General features: G+C 33.3%; 1 protein-coding gene across 1 annotated transcript in view; it reads right to left on the minus strand.

Moving 5' to 3' along the window:
- SPAG16 (sperm associated antigen 16) overlaps positions 1–22,748 on the minus strand; it is an 891,359-nt gene that overhangs the window by 841,028 nt on the left and 27,583 nt on the right. Inside the window, exons 5-7 of the mRNA XM_067740696.1 lie at positions 21,975–22,112; positions 10,565–10,672; positions 4,465–4,582 (exon numbers count right to left, since the gene is read on the minus strand). Of these exons, the coding sequence (XP_067596797.1) occupies positions 4,465–4,582; positions 10,565–10,672; positions 21,975–22,112 (364 nt within the window). The remainder of the gene's footprint in view (positions 1–4,464; positions 4,583–10,564; positions 10,673–21,974; positions 22,113–22,748) is intronic.

Raw genomic sequence — 22,748 nt, forward strand, 5'->3', positions numbered from 1 at the left:
TGTATTTTAAAAATTTAAACATTAATTGTAACAAAAGAAAACACAATTTTATTAAGTTTAAATTCAATTCCATGGCAAGTATTAAGTATCTATTATGGGTAAACGCCTGAAACATTTATTTCACAGCATAGTTTCCTGAGACAACAATACTCATTGCACACTTTTAATGATAATTATTCAGGTGTCTACTTTGAGAGTTTTCTCCTCTGTTGAAATTGCTTCACAACAGCCTAATTCATCTTTATGTCCATAAAAGATGAGGTAAGCATTACTTGGGAAGTAAAATATGAAGAGACTGTTGTTATCCTAAAACTCTTAACTCATCTTCCACCCACAAACTTACTCCTTGTTTTATTTAATTTGTTAGTTTGGTGGCATACCATTTACTGATATTTCCTGAAAAACAGACTTAAATTAAAAATTCAACCATAAAAAGCTATCTCATCCCTTATATGATTATACCAACACAAAATATCATCTATTTAATTATATACAGATACACACATTTTTCTACTATCATTGAGTAGCAACATTTCCTTATTAATGGAAAATAGCAGATAATAATTTGTAATCTATGGATTAGTGCTCATGAAATGCCTGGGTGGGAAAAAAAAGTAAAAATTTTATATCTATTTTTGGATGCCAAATGGATTATAAAATTTTTTAACGAATTTCTTATTTAGTATAGTGTAAAATTTACATAAAAGTTGCAAATATGGTACAGAGAGTTCCTGTATACCCTGTTTCCCCTGTTAATGCCATGCATTACCATGGTACATCATCAGGCTCAACATCCAAACCAAATTTGGTTGGTGGTCCATCTATAGCTGCCCACAATAGTTCCTTTGTCCTTTGACATACTCCATTATCATATTGGGTATTTCCTTCCTCCCTTCCTTCCTTCCTTCCTTCTTTCCTTCCTTCCTTCCTTGTTTTCTTTTTTACATTATGAACATTTCCTAATTTCTAGCACAACATGATGCCCCAAATGCTCACCCGGGCTCATCTTGTATTTTCCTTACCCAGACTACACTCAGCCACTTCTCCAAGGAGCACTAACTACTTCCTCTTATTGGAGAATAGTATTAGAAATTGATATTGGGCACTGGATATACTTGTTGCTACTGCAGTGTCATTACTTCTAGACCCTCTCAGCAGACAGACCTAGAAATACATACATATATATGTATGTATCTTTTAGAATTTATCCTAAATTGAACCCCATGATCCAAAAACAATAAAATGTAATCTATTATACATATATATATATTCTAACAAATAAATTATATTTTATCTTTTTTGAAACATGGGGCTCTAATTCAGAATTTTGGACATTTTCAGTAATTCTGTAAAGTTGAAACTAATTAAATTATAGATGTTTCCATAAGACTTAAATAAATTTAAAAGTTGGGGACTTCCCTGGTGGCCCAGTGGTAAAGAATCCACCTTCCAATGCGTGGGACTCAGGTTTGATCCCCGGTCGGGGAACTAAGATCCCACATGCCTCGGGGCAACTAAGCCTGCGTGCCGCAACCAGAGAGCCGCAACCAGAGAGTCCACGCACTCTGCAGCCCAGGCGCCACAACCAGAGAGAAGCCCACGTGCCTCATTGAAGAACCTGTGCGCCACAACGAAAGATGCTGCATGCTGCAAAAAAGATCCTGCGTGTCGCAACAAAGATCCTGCATGTCGCAACTAAGACCTGACACAGCCAAAAATAAATTAAATAAATAAATAAATAAAATATTTTTCAAAGATAAATAAAAGTTACATTGTTTATTATCTATCAAAAGAATTTATAAACACATACTTATTAGATTTTTGTCATCTCACAGTACACTTTCACTCTTATATACAAACTAAATAGCATTAAAAATTCTAAAAACTAACCCTTCTTCATGCAAAGTATTTGAGAAGTCTATATGTTAAGAGAAACACAGTAAGCTAAATGGTCATTAAGATAAGGTTTTTAAGGAAATGATAAGGAAATGACAATGAATGAGAGTCAGGACAATGAGGTCCAGATGTTAAGGATCTCACAGAAGGTGTAGCAGAGGCCATGGAATAAGCAAGGTATATTAGGTTCACACTCAAAAGAACCACCCAGAACCATGTACCTAAACACCAGGAATATAACCAAACCAGTCACACTACACTAGAAAGTGAAGGCTGAAAGGATAGCATGTAGACTTTGGGCCAGTGGACACATAAGGGTCTCTTGTACTAGGAGCCATCTGGGAAGAGTGAGAAGAAAAGGATGCTATTTGATGACAGAAAATTAACACTGACAGATATGTTTTAGCTAAACAATCAGTTAATATAACATTCAAACACCCTGTGTTAAACTCAAAGAGACCGTTTTAACCCAGAAAGATCTGGATAGTCTTTAATAGCAGGTTATGTTTTATTTTGCCTTCAGCAGGAGTAGGGGTTCAAAGACAAAGTAAGTTGTAGATAATGAAGATACAGTTCTTTACATATCTGAATGGTAGTGTGTAAAATTCAACCCTTCCTCATAGAGAGAATGATTTTCATTCTCAAACATGTTTTCATTTTAGATACATATCAATCATAAGGCAAGTAATTTTATCTTTGTTTAATGAATGAGAAAAGAGACATATATGTAAAGTTACCTGAATGTTCACATGGCTACTTTGTAGCACAGCTGGGACTGACTCCTATCACTCCTAATCCTTAGCTCTTGTAACCAAACCAGTGATGAGCAATCTGAAACCCAAAGACTGTATATGGCCTAAATATGTCCTTAATATGGCCTTTGATCTAACCTCATGTTAGAGATAGGGGAACTGATGGCCATTCCAGGAAGATAACTTAGCCCTAATCACACTGATATTGCCTGGAAGATCTAGTCCAGTGACAGATAGATGGCAGATGTAGAAATCAACAACCTGTAGGGGAGTGTAGGCACTTGCCATCATGGATGCCTGGAAGGCCCTGATATCCCTGAATATTGAAACTTAGTCTGAGTGGTCTGTCAGAGACACCAAAGTATACGTGGTCACTTGGGAATGTATGGCCAGGGGACTGATGGATTCCTCCTGAGAGAAGAGTAATAGGGAGATGTGCATGAAAACAGGGGGAAAAGGAGAGTAAGATGAGGAGCAAAAGTCTAAGTTGTTTTGTGGCAGGAAAAGAAGCAGGAGCAACCTGAATCTAGCTCACAGTGTTCCAGGTTGTAGAACTGTCTCTTGTTGGGAGGCTGTGGGGACAGGTTAGATGAAAAAGAGCAAAGAGATGAAATTCTGAAGGTTTGACAATACAGTACCATAAAAATGTAAACTATTATTAAACTATTTTTATGCAATATTACCATTAATGCAATTCATACATTCAAGAATACACAATTAAATTTCAAGCACAAAGAAACACGAAGGGTTTCCCTGGTGGCGCAGTGGTTGGGAGTCCGCCTGCCGATGCAAGGGACACGGGTTCGTGCCCCAGTCCAGGAAGATCCCACATGCTGCGGAGCAGCTGGGCCCATGAGCCATGGCCACTGAGCCTGCGTGTCCGGAGCCTGTGCTCCGCAACGGGAGAGGCCACAGCAGTGAGAGGCCCGCGTACCGCAAAAAAAAAAAAAAAGAAACAAGGAGACAAGTGATGTTTTTATTGTAGTAGCTGAAGATTATACTCAAGAAAAGACAATATACAGTTGATTAAAGTATGTCTTAATAAAATCATTCACACTTTTGTAACCATCGTGCAAGCTTCTGTAGCTTCTGAAAGTTTGACCAAAAATTAAAATCTCCAGAAAACAATAAAAGAATGTTAAGCATAGTAGCAGTTTTATATTTTCTAATAAAGTGTTACATATTTTTAATGTGGCCAAGAAACATTTTGTTTTATTTTTCTTGAATTCTATACTAGAGATTCCTCACCACTACCCCAGGCCTAGGCCTATACAAAAACCCTGCAAGAAGAATGAAAAAGGGTGTCAACAGCAAAAATGACTGAAAATTGCGTCAGTAACTAGGTGTTTCAAATATTCATTTGGGGGTAAATTGCATGGACTTTCTATTCATTATCTCATCTAAGTTTCACAACAATATTAAAAGATAGGTCATTGTGGTTATACTTTATGTATGAGAAATCTGAGTTTAAAGTGTTTAGGTAAGGTCCAGGTTTATAGCTGTCAAAGCTGGCATTTAAAACCCAGCTTAAATGTTGTTATGTTTTAATGGCTGAGTTTTTCTCTGTAACTATATTTTAATAATCTCCTAAAAAGTTATATTTTAATTAAATAGTTTTAATTCAATAATAATCTTTGTAGTTTTAAAATGGATATAATACTTTTCCTGGATGTTTCCAAATTAATCTTTTTTACAGCATGACAATTGGGGGAAATCTTTTAAAATTTAACTCAGAAACAAAACCAATATTTCTAATAATGTTATAAAAACTAAATGGTTAAAAATCATTTTCAGGTAGCTTGGATGGTCTCTTTACCTGTCCCACTGCTCTGTCTCTTTCCAAAGAGGTCAGCATTTTCTGCTTCAGTAAAGCGTGGTGCTTCTCATATAATACTCTTATAGTTGGTTCATAAGATGCGTAATGTAACTTCAACCTATGAAAAATAAAGGGCATCTTAAAGGGTAATTGAGTTAAATCAGTGATTCCATATAACACCTAAATCTTTTTTCTATTTTTTTTCATTGGAATAAGAAATGAATTAACCATATAAAGGTCAACACAACAGAGCCAAGAAGTTCAAGAACTACTATTTGGCATACAACTTCCCTGCAACCTAGGTGGAGGTGGGAAAGTCACATTTCTCTTGGGTTAACTAGTTCTCTGTTTACTTTTGTTGTATTCAAGTATGCACCCAGAAGTTGCTGCTATTCATTGACAGAAAACAAAATTGCAGTTTCTTTAATTAGAAACAATTTTCAAAAAGACAAGGGCTACAAACAATAGATGATTAAACAGAAAGGGTGTCATTCACATCAAAATTAAGGATGGTCTTGAAAACAAGTATGAATAACCTCATATTAAGAAAATTAAGTATAAAATATTTTGATATCTCAATTCATCTCAACGTATGATATAAATTTTAAGAATCTGTTTTATTTGAAAACGCTTTCAAAATATTTTTTCACTTTTATGAAGCGTGATTTACATGGAGTGAAATATATAGACCTTAAGTATTACAGTTTTCATGCATGCCCAGGTAGTCCACATTGTCATCAAAATATAGAGCATTTCTAACATTTCAGGAGATTCTAGACATTCATATACTTGGAATCATAGAACATGTTCTCTTCAGAAACTGGCTTATTTCACTCAGCATAATTTTTTTTTAGATCCTTCCATGTTGTTGTATATATCAGTAATTCATTCCTTTTTATTGTGAGTACTATTCCTTTGTATGTATATTCTACAATGTGTTTATCCAATATTATGCTGATGAAGAACTGAGTTATTTTCAGTTTGGGACTATTATGAATAAGGTTTCTATGAAAATTCTTATACAAGTCATATAAGATATTTTTGGTTATGTACCCTCATTTCTCTTAGAAACCATACCTAGGAGTTGAATTGCTGGGTCGTAGTTTATACTTCCAACAGCAATATATGAGACTCCTGGTTACTTCACCTCTTTGCCAACATTTGGTGATAATTAGTATATCTAGGGTTTGACAATTTTATTATCAATTTTGCCAGTTTTGTTATATTTTTATACAACCAATATATGATTTTGTTGAATTTTTCTTATGTTTATAACTTTGCTAGTTTATTGGTTTCTGATATTCTTTTTCTTTCTTTGTATTTAATTGTTCTTTTTTGAGCTTCTAAGGTACAAGATTAGACCATTAGTTTAAATTTTTCTTCTTTTCTAATATAAGCTATCAATTTCACTTTATGCACTGCTTTGGCTGAATCCCACAAATTTTAATGTTACATTTTAAATCATTCAGTTCAAAATATTTTCTCATTTCCTTCTTTGATTCATGGGTGATTTAGAAATATGTTACTTAATTTCCAGTTATTTGGAAATTTTCCAGAGCTTTTTGTCATTGATTTTTAATTTAATTTGATTGAGGTCAGAGATACTTTGTATGGATATCAGTTCTTTGAAATTTATAGAGATTTTTTTTATGGCTCAGCATATGACCTATTTTGGTGAGCATTCCATAGGCACTTGAAAAGTCCAAAGTATTGACAGAATTCAAGAAATATCAATTATGCACAATTAATTTGTCCTATTCTGTCAACTTGAGAATTTTTTCCTATTTTTCTAATAATTGCTACAAGAGGAATGTTAAAATCTCCAATTATAACTATGGAAATATCTATTTTTCCCTTCTGCTTTATCAGGTTTTGCTTCATATATTTTCAAGTCTTATATTAGAATCATGCACATTATATCTTTCTGATGAACTGACTCTCATCAATATGAAATGACTTCTTTTTCTCTGGTTCTCAGGATGTCCCTGACAATGCTGTTTCTGTAGTGCTCCTCCTCAGGCCCTATGGGCTTGCAGAGGTGGCCCTCCTGCCCTAGAAAGAGCTAACACTTCAGCTGTGCTGCAAGCTGCTGCAGAGGCCTTTCGAAGTTTACCTTTAAGCTTTTTATAGGGCAAGTCTAAAATAGTTCCTTCTCCAAGACTAGAATAGCTCAGCTCCTATGGCAGGGTTTATCAAGGGTCTTAACTGAGTGCTCAGAGTATTCAGTGAGCTTTCTCCATTGTAGCTGGTCAGAACTCCTACATCTGCAATCTCTGGAATCTCCATTTGGCACACAGTTGCCCAGGAGCTGTTCTTTGCAGGCTTCATGTTCTGTTACCATGTACTTCCACAACTTAGTATCTGGTCAAAGACTAAAAGGAACCACTACAGATATTTCTCAAGTACCTTTTCATGTACCTCCCTCCTTTTGTGCATCCTGTCCTGCAAATTCTAGCTCTCTCAGCAGCCCTGAACTCTGACCTCTGCCTCGTCAGCTCATCAAGACTACCGTGGTCTGTTTGGGTCCCACCTTGTCATACTATTTTCTGAAAAGTGACTCCAGACAGAAATCTGGGCTGATCATGCTGCTCACTTTGTGTATTTCCCTCCTCTTAGACATCCCAGTTCTACTCTACAAAACAACACCAAAAATTCTGTCCAGTTTTGTAGTTCATTACAGTGGACAGCTAGTCCAGTACCAGCTGGAGAGCTAGCTTTATACCAGTTATTCTTATATGACTCAAAGCAGAAGTCTCCCAAAATAATTTTACATTTGTTTTTATTAAAAACTTAAAACAGTAGTCCTCATTTTATAAAATATTTTCATGAATATATTTATGAAAGCCATTGATTTGTAAATCATATTTCTCAACATAATTTTGATTATACTTCATTGATGACAGTAATAAAACCTAAGCATTAAAGTTATGATATATATTTATATTATATTATATATAATAATATGTATTTTATATATGTTATACTTAGTGTGTATTAATTCAGTCACACTCAGCAAAGCAAGGGAGAGTAATAAAATAAAAGATATAAGTAGTATATATAATTTCATCCCCTATTTTACTTAATGTACTTAGCATATATACATTTTGCTATATACTATAAACTTCTAGGGACATTTATACATTTGTAAACACACATTCAGGTACAGAGTTATATACACAAAACATTGTGTGCTGAGTTTGTGGGCAACTGAAGTAAAAACATTATTGATGATTTTGGCATCTACTCATTCATGAGACATGACTGGATTATCCTCTGTGCAAAGAATTAGCAACACATAAATACCAATAAGATATAACAAGGAAACATTCACAGAAATCTTCTGTTTAATCAGACTAAAAAAGTGTGACTGTTTCATAAATTCCATAAGAACCTCATAATGCATCCACTTATAAGTTCTAAATGTTGGTATTAAAAATTCTGAAAATAAGTACATTCATAATAAGTCACTCATGTTAAACAGGAAATTCTGAAAAATTGAGAGGTAAAAGCAACAAATTACAACTTAGTTGAACAATTTAGAGAAAAAATTAAGGTTAACTTTTTGTGGTTTATGATAAAAAGACACATCATTGAAATATTTGGGTAAAATATGACACAGAGAACTCAGACCCTAACTTATCCTGGAATCAAAAACCCTCTTCTCTATAGCTGATTTATTATGCAACGGCGCAATTACAAGATAAGGTGTTCACTGCTGACTGATTAACTTCACTGGTGATTGATTAGCTTCATGACTAGTTTTTTGGGGACTCTCAGTTCATCAATGAAATTTTGTTTTAGGTCCTTAGAAAAAATATATTAGTGATTTATCCAGATGGTTCAATGGAGACATTATTCTTACTGATTAAATATGGAAATAAAGGCTATCTGAATATACACTAAGTGTAGTTATATTCCAATGTAATGTGGATTTCTTCACTGGGGCCCCTAAGGATTACAAAAAGTATAATCTGAAAATGCTGAATTTTTACATGAAATAAATTATAATAGTATTCTCTTTAAACATTCTAGGAAATTTAACAAGTATGATATATTTTACACATAGGCTCGAAGTCTCAAAAAAATAATTTAAAACAAAAACTCAAACAACAATTTACCATGAATACAACATCAGCAACAGTGAACAATCATATTTCAGCTGCCACAGCTGGATACCAAGGTGCTCTGAGACTGTCATCAACCCAAGTAACTGAAGTACTGAAGCCTGCCTGTATCAGCACAGAGGGTGAGAATGGACTCAAACCTGAGATCTTTCCCATGAAGAATGTACTGTGATTCAAACTCACGTATGTGTATGTGTATGTACGCGCACACACACACACACACACACACAAAACTACTAAAATACCTTTGGGCTTTTCCTCTGGGCAAATGGGTACCTCACCCTGATGAAGGCACAGCAATTAGTTATCTTTGTACAAGAAAAAGCTTCGCTACCTTTATAGACTTCTACATGACTTCAGAAGAGCCACAGGCCTCTTTATTGTCCTGAGAGTAAAATAATTCCCAAATATAAAAGATATAAAATTAACTCCCAAATATTAAAATATAAAAATTTTTAAAACAAAATACAATATACAGTTCTAAAAAGAGACCTGTATAAAAATGCAAAAGGGAAATCTACGTGAAATAGTATATATTTAGCACATACTTTCAGTGTTAGGGTATGTGCAAAGTACTTACTATCTATTATGTTCCAGACACTATATTAGGTACTTTTATTATGACAGTTTTTACAGATAAGAAACAGAATTACAATGAACACACAAAGGTAAGTAGTGGAGCCAGGCTTCCAATGTTTATGTGACTCCAAAATCCAAGCTCTTTCCATTACATTGTACTACTTCTCAATTAATGTTATTGTTAAGAGAAAAACAAATCATTTCAAAGACTTTTTTCTGAATTTTTCTGGACTTGGAACAATTTTATGAATCAAAAAAATAATTTAGACCAAAATATGAAACCAAAAGCATTGATTAAAGTCAATGAATAAACACTCTCAAGGCCTTTTTTTCAAGTTAATGCAATCTCTTTCATTAAACTGGTTTTGATTTCTATAGAGATTCAATTAAGCAAAATCAGAAAAACGCTAATTTCTAATATATTGCTAAGTTAAAAGGTACATTGATTCTTTCGAGACAGCCTATAATTAAGAAATCATAAAAGTCATAATGACCATAATCACTACTAAAGACAGCAATTATCCTGACCACCCCTAAGCTATGTTGTTCAATACAGTAGCCACTAGCCAAATGTGGCTATTTAAATTTAAACTTAAATTAATTAAAATTAAATAAAATCAGCAATTTAATTCATCAGTTGTACTAGCCACACTGAAAGTGCTTAGTAGAGGATGTGACTAATGGCTATCATATGGGGCAGTACAGATATAAAATATTTATAACATTACAGAAAGTTCTATTGGGCAGCACTGCCCTAGAACAAGCAAAGGAGAATTTTAGTTAGAGATTATAAATTCTTTTCTTATTTGGCGGGTGGGGGGGGGGTCAGGGAGACGAGGAGGGCAGAGGGAAGTGAATCTGAGTATCATTAGAGTAATTTCTAAAAGTCTTAGGATAAATTCAAGGTTATGCAGTATGTGGCCCCTTCCACCTTGCCCTTGTCAAGCTGCTTCTGCACTTTGCTCTCCATTCTTACAATTTGGCGAACATGTCATGTTCCTCCAGTGACTTGGTGCCTTTGCACAGGACGCTGACCCCACTCCCTCACCCTGTTAACTCATACTTTAGAATTCATTTCCTTTAGAAATAGGTCCCTGAACCAACTCACTCTCCAATCTGGTTGGGGTGACCACCTCTTGGCTTGCATAAAAACAATGCAGTATATTTCACTATATTTCTGTTTAACTCCTCCCCCATTACACATCTTAATAGTCTCTGGGAACCTTGACAGCAAGGACCTAAACTTGCTCATCTTTGTATCAAACACATGGCACACAGTAGATGCTCAATAAATGCTGAATGAATAACTTTACCTGGAACCTTCTTCCATGGTCAAATGGCTTAACACAAATTAAATAGTTCTTTGATAAATATGCCAACAAATACTAGCAGCTTACCCTTTGAGGTCATTAATTAATTTGTCTTTCTCCTGGACTGTTCTCTTGTGGTGCATTCGATGAAAATCACGTTCTTTCTGAGTTTTCAGCAGATCTTCTCTAGCCTTGCTGAAAAATAAAAATAATAACAACTTTAAAAATCACTGCTAATTCTTTTCTGAAAAAATTATTTACTTATCAGTTCAAATCCAGTACTAAGCAATTCAAAAGATTATTGAAAAGCAAAGATTCCACTATAATTCTCATTGAAATATCCCAACCAATATAACATATATGGGGGTGGGGAATGAACAGGCTAAAACCTGTAGTTTCAAAACTATCATTTATTCATGTTTCATTTAAATAAAGGAAAATTAAAGGTATGCTGCCACAATAACACATAATCCATCTATTTTCAAAGACAATTTGCTTATAAAATTGAAATACATATAAAATAGGATAATTCAAAATAATTACAAATAAAGGAAAAAACTTTACAAAATTTAATTCTGAACTTGCTTGAATATATGGTTAAGTGGGCTACTTAGTTCTGATAATTGTAAAAAAGAAAGCGTATAAATTCTAGAAAACCAAGATTTTATTCTGGTAAGGCATGTGAAAAATATATACCACCTACAGATCATATTACTAAAATAATTGGTAACTTAATGAGAAAAGTCTTCAATATCAGTGTTGTGATACAGAAGCATTCAACTGGATATATCTTCTGTAGATCCCTGGCATAAAGCAAGCGAGAGTATTCTTTCTCAGCCCAAGTCGTATGTGAAAAAATTAATGGGAATGTTTCCCCCACCTCTACAATGTAAGTTAGTTTCAATGTAATAATGTAAAATATAATTTATAATGTAAAAGTGGTTATCTAACAGTCTTAGTTAACTGACAAAGTGCTACTGCACTGAGATTCTAACATTCTGAAAAATGGATGGACTAAATTTGAGTACTGACAGCTCTCAAAAAGATCAGAATGGAATAAATCTGCCTCTCATATTTCAAAATTCAGATTATATGAAATAAATGCACGCAATAGATTTCTGCTTTAGGAGCTATGTCAGAGCAATCATTGAGGAATGGTGGCTGGGATACTGCCAGAGCACTGGTATGAGTTTAGGTTTTCAGACTTCGGATGGCACATATTATGATCAGTGAGACTTCTTGCTGAAAGATCAAGCCATACGTGGCATATGATGAAAGTGTCTTTTCCATTCTTCCAAGTTTCTTTCTTTCTCCCCTACCATCTCCCACTTATTTTGGATGACCTGTACTGTTCTTCATTCTACTGTCAATGTTGTAGTTTTGACCACATGTAAATAAACATTGTGTCACAGTACTTCATGGTCTAACCATCTAACCCTCAACTTCCTTTCCAGGCCAACAATCTTGAAGGCACAAGAAAATGTTGATTAAAATATTGAGACTTGAAAAATCATCTGTGGAATATTCCAACTATTAGATAAACAAACAGTTTGTTCTTTCCAGGTTTTAACTCTGTGTGTATGTGTGAGAGAAGATGGACCAAAAAAAAGAGAGAACCCCTCCTCTGCCACCAAAATGTGCCCAATGAGTAGAGAAGTGAGTATAAGGAGGAGTGAGTTTAAGTAGAATGACTAGAAAAGATAAATGGCTGAGTTGGCATTTTGTTGTGAAAACACAAGAACATCACTTGAATTCACATTCACTTATAAGAAAAGTATGTAAAGTGTCTTATATACTATCATGCACATAGAAAATATTCAATAAATGCTACTGTAATCATCATCATCATCATATTACTATTTAGTATAGTAGAACAGATATATTCAATTCCTCAAACAGCTACATTTATCTACCTAAAATAGGGGGCATGCCAGTAGGTAAATATCCTCTAAGGGATCAAAAATATCAGAATACATGACTATTAGTAACACTGATCTTTTTGTATATCTTTATAAAAGAATTTAAACTTTATGAACATCGATTTTGAGTCTACTAAAACTCCATTTTGAGTCTACAACAACTTGATGAATTACTTCATGGGCTTATATTTTATTTATCTTATCTGAAATGTAAACTCATAATAGGTTAAAAAAAACTTAGAAAAATAATATTGCAGAGTTTCTTAAGCAGAACCACAAATGTGCAGCACTGCATCAACTCACTTCTTAAATATACACTTAAAGTCCTATTTGTACTCATCCCAGGAAAGAAAGCATAGGAATTGACTGAAGTATTGGACTTTATAAAGTTTTTCTGACCATTAAATTGGTTTTCAGAGACTCGCTTTCCGTTTGGACAAATGAAGTCTACTCAGTGAAACAATTTAAATTCATTTCATGGTGATGCTTCTCCTATTATGACCTTCCTGCTGCCCATTTGCTTAATAAAAGGAAAATAAAAGTTGTACTAAAAAATAAAGTTTGAAATATTCATATAAGCTATTAATATTTAAATTATATAGTATTTTCTCATTATATTAGTAGAGCATCGTTGTGTTTAAGAAAAACTTTTATTAAGACAGACACCAAATATATAAATTCTATTTCAAGTACAATGAAGCAAGTTATTCAGTGAAACATTCTATTTAGATTCGTATATCAAAAAGAACACACTACTTAAATGCTTTTCCTTAATGAGATGGCAGAGTGACTAACTTCCCCATTTCAGGAAAGCAGCATATCAAAATATATAATTAAATTATAAAATATCAAGATACTCATATATTTTCATACTATAAAAGCACTGTCCCCAAAACTCCATGTTTAACGTATTAACGTGATTTAATAATGTACTCTAAAAAACTATTTTTAACTGAATGCTCCAAGTAAAATAATTTTTATTAACTGAATAGTTTTTACTAAGCTTTTAATAATAGATTTATTGAGTTATTCTGTTATCATAATTTGGCAAAAGGTATCATATAAACATTTTCTTGTTTACATGCACCAATCAAAGTAGGCCATCTTTATCATGTATTTTTTCGTGTGCAAACTTGAATCAAAGTAATTTCTGATAACAGTACTGTATAATTACCAACTATTTCATTCTCTTCAATTGGTTATAAATAAATTTGTTTAACCCACTACAATTATTATTGGAATAATTGTCAGATAGCCAAAATACTACTCAGCTAGATTAGATGCAAACTTTCATTATATTCTTAACCAAAAAAGAAAGGGGTATACCCATGTCTGGAAAAAAATACCTTCTTAATTTAACAAGCAATTACCTAAACACTAAAGCATGAAATTTTATGGGCCTCATTATTATCTTTATCCACAGTGTGTGTTTCTGAAAGTCATTAAATTAAATGGGTCTTTGGAAATGCTGGGTACTCTTTGACCTTTCATAGAAGTGAATTTTGTAAGTGAAATTAGGGCCTATTAGTAAAGCACCTAATTTTTTCTCAGTATTAACAGCCGTTTGATTTTCATTATGCCTATATTTTCTGGCAGAAGATAAAACCAAGTATTTCATTATTTTTAAGATGGTACACTTTAATCTTCTATTTAGAAATCCCAGTCAGTATTATTTCCTGCCTAATCTTCAGGACTCTCAATAAAACTTTTCTGGTCTGCATTACATTTCCTTACTATAAAAGCTCAGCAAAGGAAGACAGTACTCTAAATGGGGCAAGATGTAGCTTCAGAGAAAATTATTTAAATTCCCATCATAAAAGGAAAACGATGCCTACTCCTAAGGAATACTATAAAAGAGGCAAAAATCTTCAATTAACTACTCTAAAAATTATTAAAAGCTTAATTAAAGAGCCAAAATGGTTTTTTTCTTAATTTTTATTGGAGTATAGTTGCTTTATAATATTGTTAGTTTCTTGCAGTACAGCAAAGTGAATCAGTCATATGTATACATATATCCACTCTTTTTTCCATTTCCTTCCAATTTAGGTCATCACAGAGCATTGAGTTCCCTGTGCTATACAGTAGGTTCTCATTAGTTATCTGTTTTATACATAGTAGTGTATATATGTCGATCCCAATCTCCCAATTCATTCCAACCCCCTCTTCCTCCCTTGGTAAACATAAATTTGTTCTATACATCTGTGACTCTATTTCTGCTTTGCAATAAGTTCATCTCTACCATTTTTCAAGATTCCACATATAAGCAATATTATAAGATATTTGTTTTTCTCTTTCTGACTTACTTCACTCTGTATGACAGTTGCTAGGTCCATCCATGTTTCTGCAAATGAGACTATTTCACTCCTTTTTACAGCTGAGTAATATTCCATTGTATATATGTACTACATCTTCTTTACCCATTCCTCTGTCAATGGACATTTAGGTTGCTTCCATGCCCCGGCTATTGTAAATAGTGCCACAATGAACATCGGGGTGCATTGCATCCTTTCAAATTACAGTTTTCTCCTGATATATGCCTAGCAGTGGGATTGCTGGGTCATATGGTAGCTCTATTTTTAGTTTTTTAAGGAACCTCCATGCTCTTCTCATAGTGGCTGTACCAATTTACATTCTCACCAACAGTGTAGGAGTATTCCCTTTTCTCCACATCCTCTCCAGCATTTATTGTTTCTAGATTTTTTGATGATGGCTATTCTGACTGGTGTGGGGTGATACCTCATTGTAGTTTTGATTTGCATTTCTCTAATAATTAGTAATGTTGAGCATTTTTTCATGTGTTCGCTGGCCATCTGTATGTGTTCTTTGGAGAAGTGTCTATTTAGGTCTTCTGCCCATTTTTTCATTGGGTTGTTTGTTTTTTTTTATATTGAGCTTCATGAGCTGCTTGTATATTTTGGAGATTAATCCCTGGTCAGTTGCTTTGTTTGCAAATATTTTCACCCATTCTGAGGTTGTCTTTTCAATTTGTTTACGGTTTCCTTTGCTGGAAAAAGCTAAAGTTTCATTAGGTCCCATTTGTTTATTTTTGTTTTTATTTTCATTACTCTAGGAGGTGGGTCAAAAAAGATCTTGCTGTGATTTATGTCATAGAGTGTTCTGCCCATACTTTCCTCTAAGAGTTTTATAGTATCCAGCCTTACATTTAGGTGTTTAATCCATTTTGAGTTTATTTTTGTTTATGGTGTTAGGGAGTGTTCTAATTTCATTCTTTTACAGGTAGTTGTCCAATTTTCCCAGCAGCACTTATGGAAGAGACTGTCTTTTCTCCATTGTATATTCTTGCCTCCTTAGTCATAGATTAGGTGGCCATACGTGCATGGGTTTATCTCTGAACTTTCTATTCTGTTCCATTGATCTATAATTCTGTTTCTGTGCCAGCACTATACTGTTTTGATTACTGTAGATTTGTAGTATAGTCTGAAGTCCGAGAGCCTGATTTCCCCTAGCTCCATTTTTCTTTCTCAAGATTGCTTTCACTCTCTGGGGTCTTTTGGTCAAAGTGTAAAAAATTTTGTTCTAATTCTGTGAAAATTACCCTTGGTAATTTGATAGGGGTTGCACTGAATCTTTAGATTGCTTTGGGTAGTACAGTCATTTTCACAATATTGATTCTTCCAATCCAAGAACATGTTATATTTCTCCAATTGTTTGTGGTATCTTTGATTTCTTTCACCAGTATTGTATAGTTTTCTGAGTAGAGGTCTTTTGCTTCCTTAGGTAAGTTTATTCCTCAGGATTTTATTCTTTTGATGTGATGGTAAATGGGATTGTTTCCTTAATCTCTCTTTCTGATCTTTCATTGTTAGTGTATATAAATGCAACATATTTCTGTGTATTAAAAAAAAAGTACACACTGCTATATTTAAAATGGATAACCAACAAGGACCTACTGCATAACATAGGGAACCCTGCTCAATATTATGTAACAACCTAAATGGGAAAAGAATTTGAAAAAGAATAGATACATGTATATGTATAACTGAATTACTTTGCTGTAAGCCTGAAACTGTCAACATTGTTAATCAACTATACTCCAATATAAAATAAAAAGTATTTTAAAAAACATATTTCTGTGTATTAATTTTGTAACCTGCAACTTTACCAAATTCTTTGATGAGCATTAGTAGTTTTCTGGTAGCATCTTTAGGATTTTCTATGTATAGTATCATGTCATCTGCAAACAGTAACAGTTTACTTCTTTTTTTCCAATTTGGATTCCTTTTATTTCTTTTTCTTCTCCAACAGCCATGGCTAGGACTTCCAAAACTATGTTGAATAATACTGGTGAGAGTGGGCATCCTTGTCTTTTTCCTGATCTTAGAGGAAATGCTTTCAGCTTTTCACCATTGAGTATGATGTTAGCTGTAGGTTTGTCATATATGGCCTTTATTATGCTGAAGTAGGTTCCATCTAAGCCCAATTTCTGGAGAGTTTTTATCATAAATGGGTGTTGAACTTTGTCAAAAGCTTTTTAAAGAGCCAAAGTGTTAATAGCACACATTCACATAAGTCCCTCCTATTTGCCAGGCACAGCTACAGGCCCTGGGGATATACTGAGCACAAGACAAGTCCCTATTATATGGAGTTCACAATGTAACAAAAATGTATACATTAGATAATTAGATGTAAAGGGCACAAATTTCGAGCTCCTTCATCTAATAACCTTATTAGGTTATCTTTAAAGATAACCTAATAACTGGAAAGAGTAACCATACAAATAGAAGACTAAAACTTATAAATATATCAATCCTTCCCCCAAAAAAAGTATGTATGTATAAATATATGTGTACACACACACACATTCTTCCCAAATTGTTATAGATTCAACTCAGTCTTAATTCTAATCCCACCCCTGTCTTTCTATAGAAATTGACAAAGTGATTCTTAAATTTGTATGAAAATGCAAAGGACCTAGGATAGTCAAACTGTCCTTAAAAAAGAAAAACAAAGCTGGAAGACTAACTCTATCTGACTTTAAGGACTTAATTAAACTTACAGTAATCAAGAGTGTGGTATTAGTATAAGGATAACAAATAGGTTAATGGAACAGTATAGAGTATAGAAATAGACCCACAATTACAGGGTCAATTGATTTTCAACAAAAATGCCAAAGAAATTCAATGAAGGATGAAAAATCTTTTTAAGAATGGTGCTGGAACAATTGACTACTCCTACCGGAAAGAAAATTAACCTCTAGCTCATACCTCACACAGTATACAAAAATTAAAGCTAGATCACAGGCTGAAATACAAATTCTAAATCTGTAAAGGTTTTAGAAGAAAACAATATTTCTGTGACCTGGGAGTAGGCAATGGTATCTTAGCCAAAATATCAAAAGCAATATTATAAAAAAGATAAATTAGACTTCCTCAAAATTTAAAACTTCTGCTCACCCAAAGACACCATTAAGAAATTGAAGAATCAAGTCATAAACTGGAAGAAAATATTCACAATATTCTGACAAAGGATTTGTAACCAGAATATATAAAGAACTCTTACAACTCAAAAATAAGACAACTAATTCAACCAAAAACAGGCAAAAGATTTACACAGAAAGCAGGATCAATGAATGGCCAATAAGCACACACACACACACACACACACAAAATGTTCACAATATCATTAGTTATCAGGAAAATGTATATCAAAACTACAAGAAGCTGCTACCATACAACCACTAAAATGGCTGAAATTTAAAAGACTAACAAAACTCAATGTTGGTGACAATATGGAGCAATTGGAACTCTCATATATTGCTCTTGAGAATGTAAAATGACTCAACTTGAATGTCAGGAAATGGACTAGCAGTTTCTTATACATCTACCCTTCATAAATTCCATTCCTAAGTTTTTATCCAAAAGAAAGAAAGCACATCCTCACAAAAAGACTTGTACACAAATGTTCATAGCAGTATCATTCATAATAACCACAGTTGGAAACAACTCAATAGAAAAAGGGTAAACAAATTGTGGTATACACTACACAATAGAGTACTACTTAGCAATAAAAGGGAACAAATTATTGATAAATGCAAAAATCACATATAAATTTTACAGACTTTAGCTGAGTAGAAGATGTCAAAGACAAAGAAATGAATATTCTGTGATTCCAGTTATGAAGTTCTCAAACTGGCAAAGCTAATCTAAGGTGGAAAATAAAATCAGAACAGTGATTGCCAGGGGAGGGAATGACTGAGAAGGGACACAAAAGAAATTCCTGGATAGACAGAAATGTTCTATAGTAACATGAGTATGGAGGTTACAAGACTTCATCTGTTTGTCAAAATTATGTAGCTAAGACTTGTACATTTCAATTTATGTAAATTATAACACAAAAAAAGAACTGTAAAAAATAATATAATAAATAGGATGTGGGGTAGGGTGTGGGTGGAGATAGAAATAAGAATGGCAGAAAGTTGATAAGTGTTGAAACTGCTGACAGGCCCAAGAAGTTCATTATTTTATTTTGTTTACTTTCTATATGCTTGGTATTTGTTTAGAATTAAAAAGTTAAGAAGTTAAATATTTTTGGTTAAAATAACAATTGGTCTACATTTCAATATAAAAGTACAGTTATATTCTAATCTTCCAAGAAAGAATGTCAAACTCCTACTTATATCATTCCTCTCCAGTATCTAGTATGTATTGGGTTGGTCAAAAACTTCACTCAGGTTTTGCCGTAAGATGTTCTGAACGAACTTTTTGGCCAATCCAATAATATATTTAATGTAACTATAAATCTTTTTAATAATGCTGTTTTTCCCTTAAAAACATCCATAAAGAAATTTTCCAAGCAGTTTTTTCCCAAACCTTTTTTTATCAAGATTTAATTGACATGTAACATTATATCAGTTTCAGGTGTACAACATACTGATTGGATGTATGTTTGTATATATTGCAAAATAATCACAAGTCTGGTTAACACCCATCACGAAACATACAGATACACCATACACCAAATTTTATATTTTAGAAGATAATCTACATTTGCAGCAAATATAGGGAAAGCCCCTGTTCTAAAATTGGCATTGCTTACAGCAGAGAAAAAGACAATTTCTTTTTTAATTATAGCAATTCAGATATTTTACAGTGAAATATTTTCCCTTTTCATCTCTTCCTTCATGCTCCATCATTGCTGAATTTCAAAAATAATGATATGATAATATTTTTTAAATCTAGGGATGACAGCCTTTAGAGATATTGATAATAATAGCTGACATTTTCACAGCACTTTGTGATTTACACAGCCCTTTAATATAGATTGTCTTATTTAGTTATCACATCACTCCCTAGGAGTTAATAATATTATGCATAATTATTCCCAGTATAACAATAAGGAAACTGAGTTAATAAGTAGCAGAATATTGGAAGCTAGGTATTTGAACTTTAAGTTCAGTACTCTTTCCATGGCAAATCTTCCCTAGATAAATAATAAGCTTACAGCTATATGATTTCACTGATTTTTCTAGATTCATCACTAAATGCTACCAGTTTAATCAAGATAATATATAACACATCTGTAACCTGACTTTTTATGTATTAAATATTAATTATTATTAGAAAAGTATTTGACATCTACATTTATCTTGCTTTAAGAAACAGCCTTAATTCTAAAAAAGAAAACTTTAATGTAAATTCCTTAAAGGGAATCCCATGTTTATCACTAATTCCTACTGGGAAAATATCCTCACAAGTCAAATTGAAAAACCTGTGTGATGAAACTTACAATTTGGGGCAAACTTGTAGCATGACAGAGGTAGTTTTGGGAATTCTTTACAAAATTTCAGTCTCCATTTTCTGGGAATGTATCCAACAAAATTAGGCCACAGGGACATCCTTCATCAAAAGGGGCTGTGAAGCACAATTTGCTTAATATTCATTCAATGATATAAATATTAGGCATTTACTAAGGGTCAAGCAGCTTCCCTTCAAATTTTCCATGTCAGGTAGACTAAGCTAAATAAATATTTTCCTTTTCTAATTTGTATAAGTTTAATTATATCAAGTAAGATAGATTTGAGAGATACCATAAGCCCACTGAAACTAAAACTATATTTTAGTAAATACAGTAAATTTTAGAAACATTTAGTAATCTGATATTTTAGTAAACATGAACAAGAGACAGATTTCATTTGAGTGATATCTGTTTGAATCATGGTTTCTTTTAACATTAAGTTAATAATTTGCATGGGCAACAGTTTATATGGTTTTGATTATAGTTATTAAATATAATATTCAATAAACAACCAGTAATAAAAATGATCATTTCATAGCACTGGGGCAAAACTCATTGCAGAAAGAGGCTCTACCTATTCAAAAGAAATTAGCAAACTTAGGCAATAATTCAAAGGAGATCAGGAACTGAAACAGTATGCCAGGCAGCACTCTGAAAAATTTGCTGTGTCAAATTCCCAGTGCATCCATTAGGTGTGAGTGTCAGGGCCAAGAGTGCAAACCACTTCTGAGAAATGGAACTGAGGATAGAGAGGATGCTGGTTCTAGTACTATCATTCTGTGGATCATCATACACTTCCAACTAAAATGTAAAATCCCAAATAGTACATCCATAGATAATATGAAAGTTGTATAACTTGCAAAATACATTTCTGTAAGTGCACATAATAACTGAATAAAACAATCGTACAAATTATCATTTATTTACCACCACCTTTCAAAAGCAGAAGCTTATTTTAAATGTTTCCTTCACCTGGCAATACAGTCTCGTTTCTTTACATTAAAGTATTTTACAAAGATCTTAGAAATATTATGTTCCTTTATGGTAGTTCTGTTTATCTAATTTTTGTTTTAATATGATTCTTTAACAGAGAAAGCCCCTCTTCAAATGTTTAATAAAAATTAATGAACAAAGGATAAACTGTCTACTCCATATCTAAGCATTAATTTTTCACCTAACATTGTCTTAGATGAGTATGTTTACCCCAAGTCAACACATTCACATATTTGTCTTTGCCAGAATAACACTGCACATTTATCTAAGTTTGTTTGCCAAAACTTGCATGTCTTTCATTAATTTAGAAAGAAAGAAACATGCAGAGATATTTGGTTTCTGTTACGTTTCTCTTCTGTGCATAAATTCATGCTATGAAATTACAAAATAACAGCTCTCTTTGGGCAACTTTCAAATACTGAAATTGCTCTACTAAGAATACACTAGCTCCTTCCTTCCTCTAGCTTTCTATAATTTTATTATTATCTCAGAAATTAGCTTACCCTCATAGGGGAAGATTTCCACAAGCAATGATAAGACTATCAAAATACATAAGGAAGCGAATGTTACATAACAAATTAACAACCTCCTGCACAACCCCCTGCATTCCACTCTTGTTGGTGAATTACAGTTGTGAGTGTTCTGCTCATCTGTTCAATTAATTTGCTGGTGAAACCTTTCATATTCTTTCCAACTAGAATTGACATATAATTCATTTCTCCAGAGTTAAAGCTCTGTTGCATTAACCACCATCCACCTATTAGCTAATTCAATGCCTTACTTTTATTTAGTCCAAAATTTTTTTAAAAAGTCATTAAAAAATAACATACTCAGCTGCTTGTTTATAGTGCTTCAATTCTTTCTTCAAAATTTTGTTCTCATTTTCTAAAAGCATATTCTGAGTGTAGACATCTGGAACATGCCCGCCACCTCTAAGTTCAGTTACTCCCTTCTGTATTAACTCATACCTAGGATAAAATCAAACAAAAGACTTTATATTGTTTCTTTCTACTACATTGGCTTAATTTATGTACATTTCAAAAAGTTAAATCACTTTTTAAAAATTTATTTATTTATTTATTTATTTATTTTTGGCTGCATCAGGTCTTCGTTGCTGCACATGGGCTTTCTCTAGTTGTGACAAGCGGGGGCTACTCTTCGTTGCGGTGCGCAGGCTTCTCATTGTGGTGGCTTCTCTTGCTGCTCTTGTTGCGGAACACAGGCTTTAGGCACGTGGGCTTCAGCAGTTGCGGTGCTTGGGCTTAGCTGCTCCACGGCATGTGGGATCTTCCTGGACCAGGGCTCGAACCCATGTCTCCTGCATTGGCAGGCGGACTCTTAACTACTGCGTCACCAGGGAAGCCCAAAAAGTTAAGTCTTAGGGAATGTTTATAGTGATAAGTTGCAATATAATTTTTTAAATTTAAAATGTCAATATTCATAAGATATTTTTAAAATAAAATATTAATGAATTGCTAAGTACTAATATCATCATGGTGCATAAAATATAACTGAACATCTCCTATGCTCCAGGCACTAGTCCAGACACTGGTGAAATTAACAAAAATGTCCAAGTCCTAATGGACTAATGGAGTTTCCGTTCT

This window comes from Pseudorca crassidens, chromosome 6 (assembly GCF_039906515.1).
Source record: "Pseudorca crassidens isolate mPseCra1 chromosome 6, mPseCra1.hap1, whole genome shotgun sequence".
NCBI lineage: Eukaryota > Metazoa > Chordata > Mammalia > Artiodactyla > Delphinidae > Pseudorca > Pseudorca crassidens.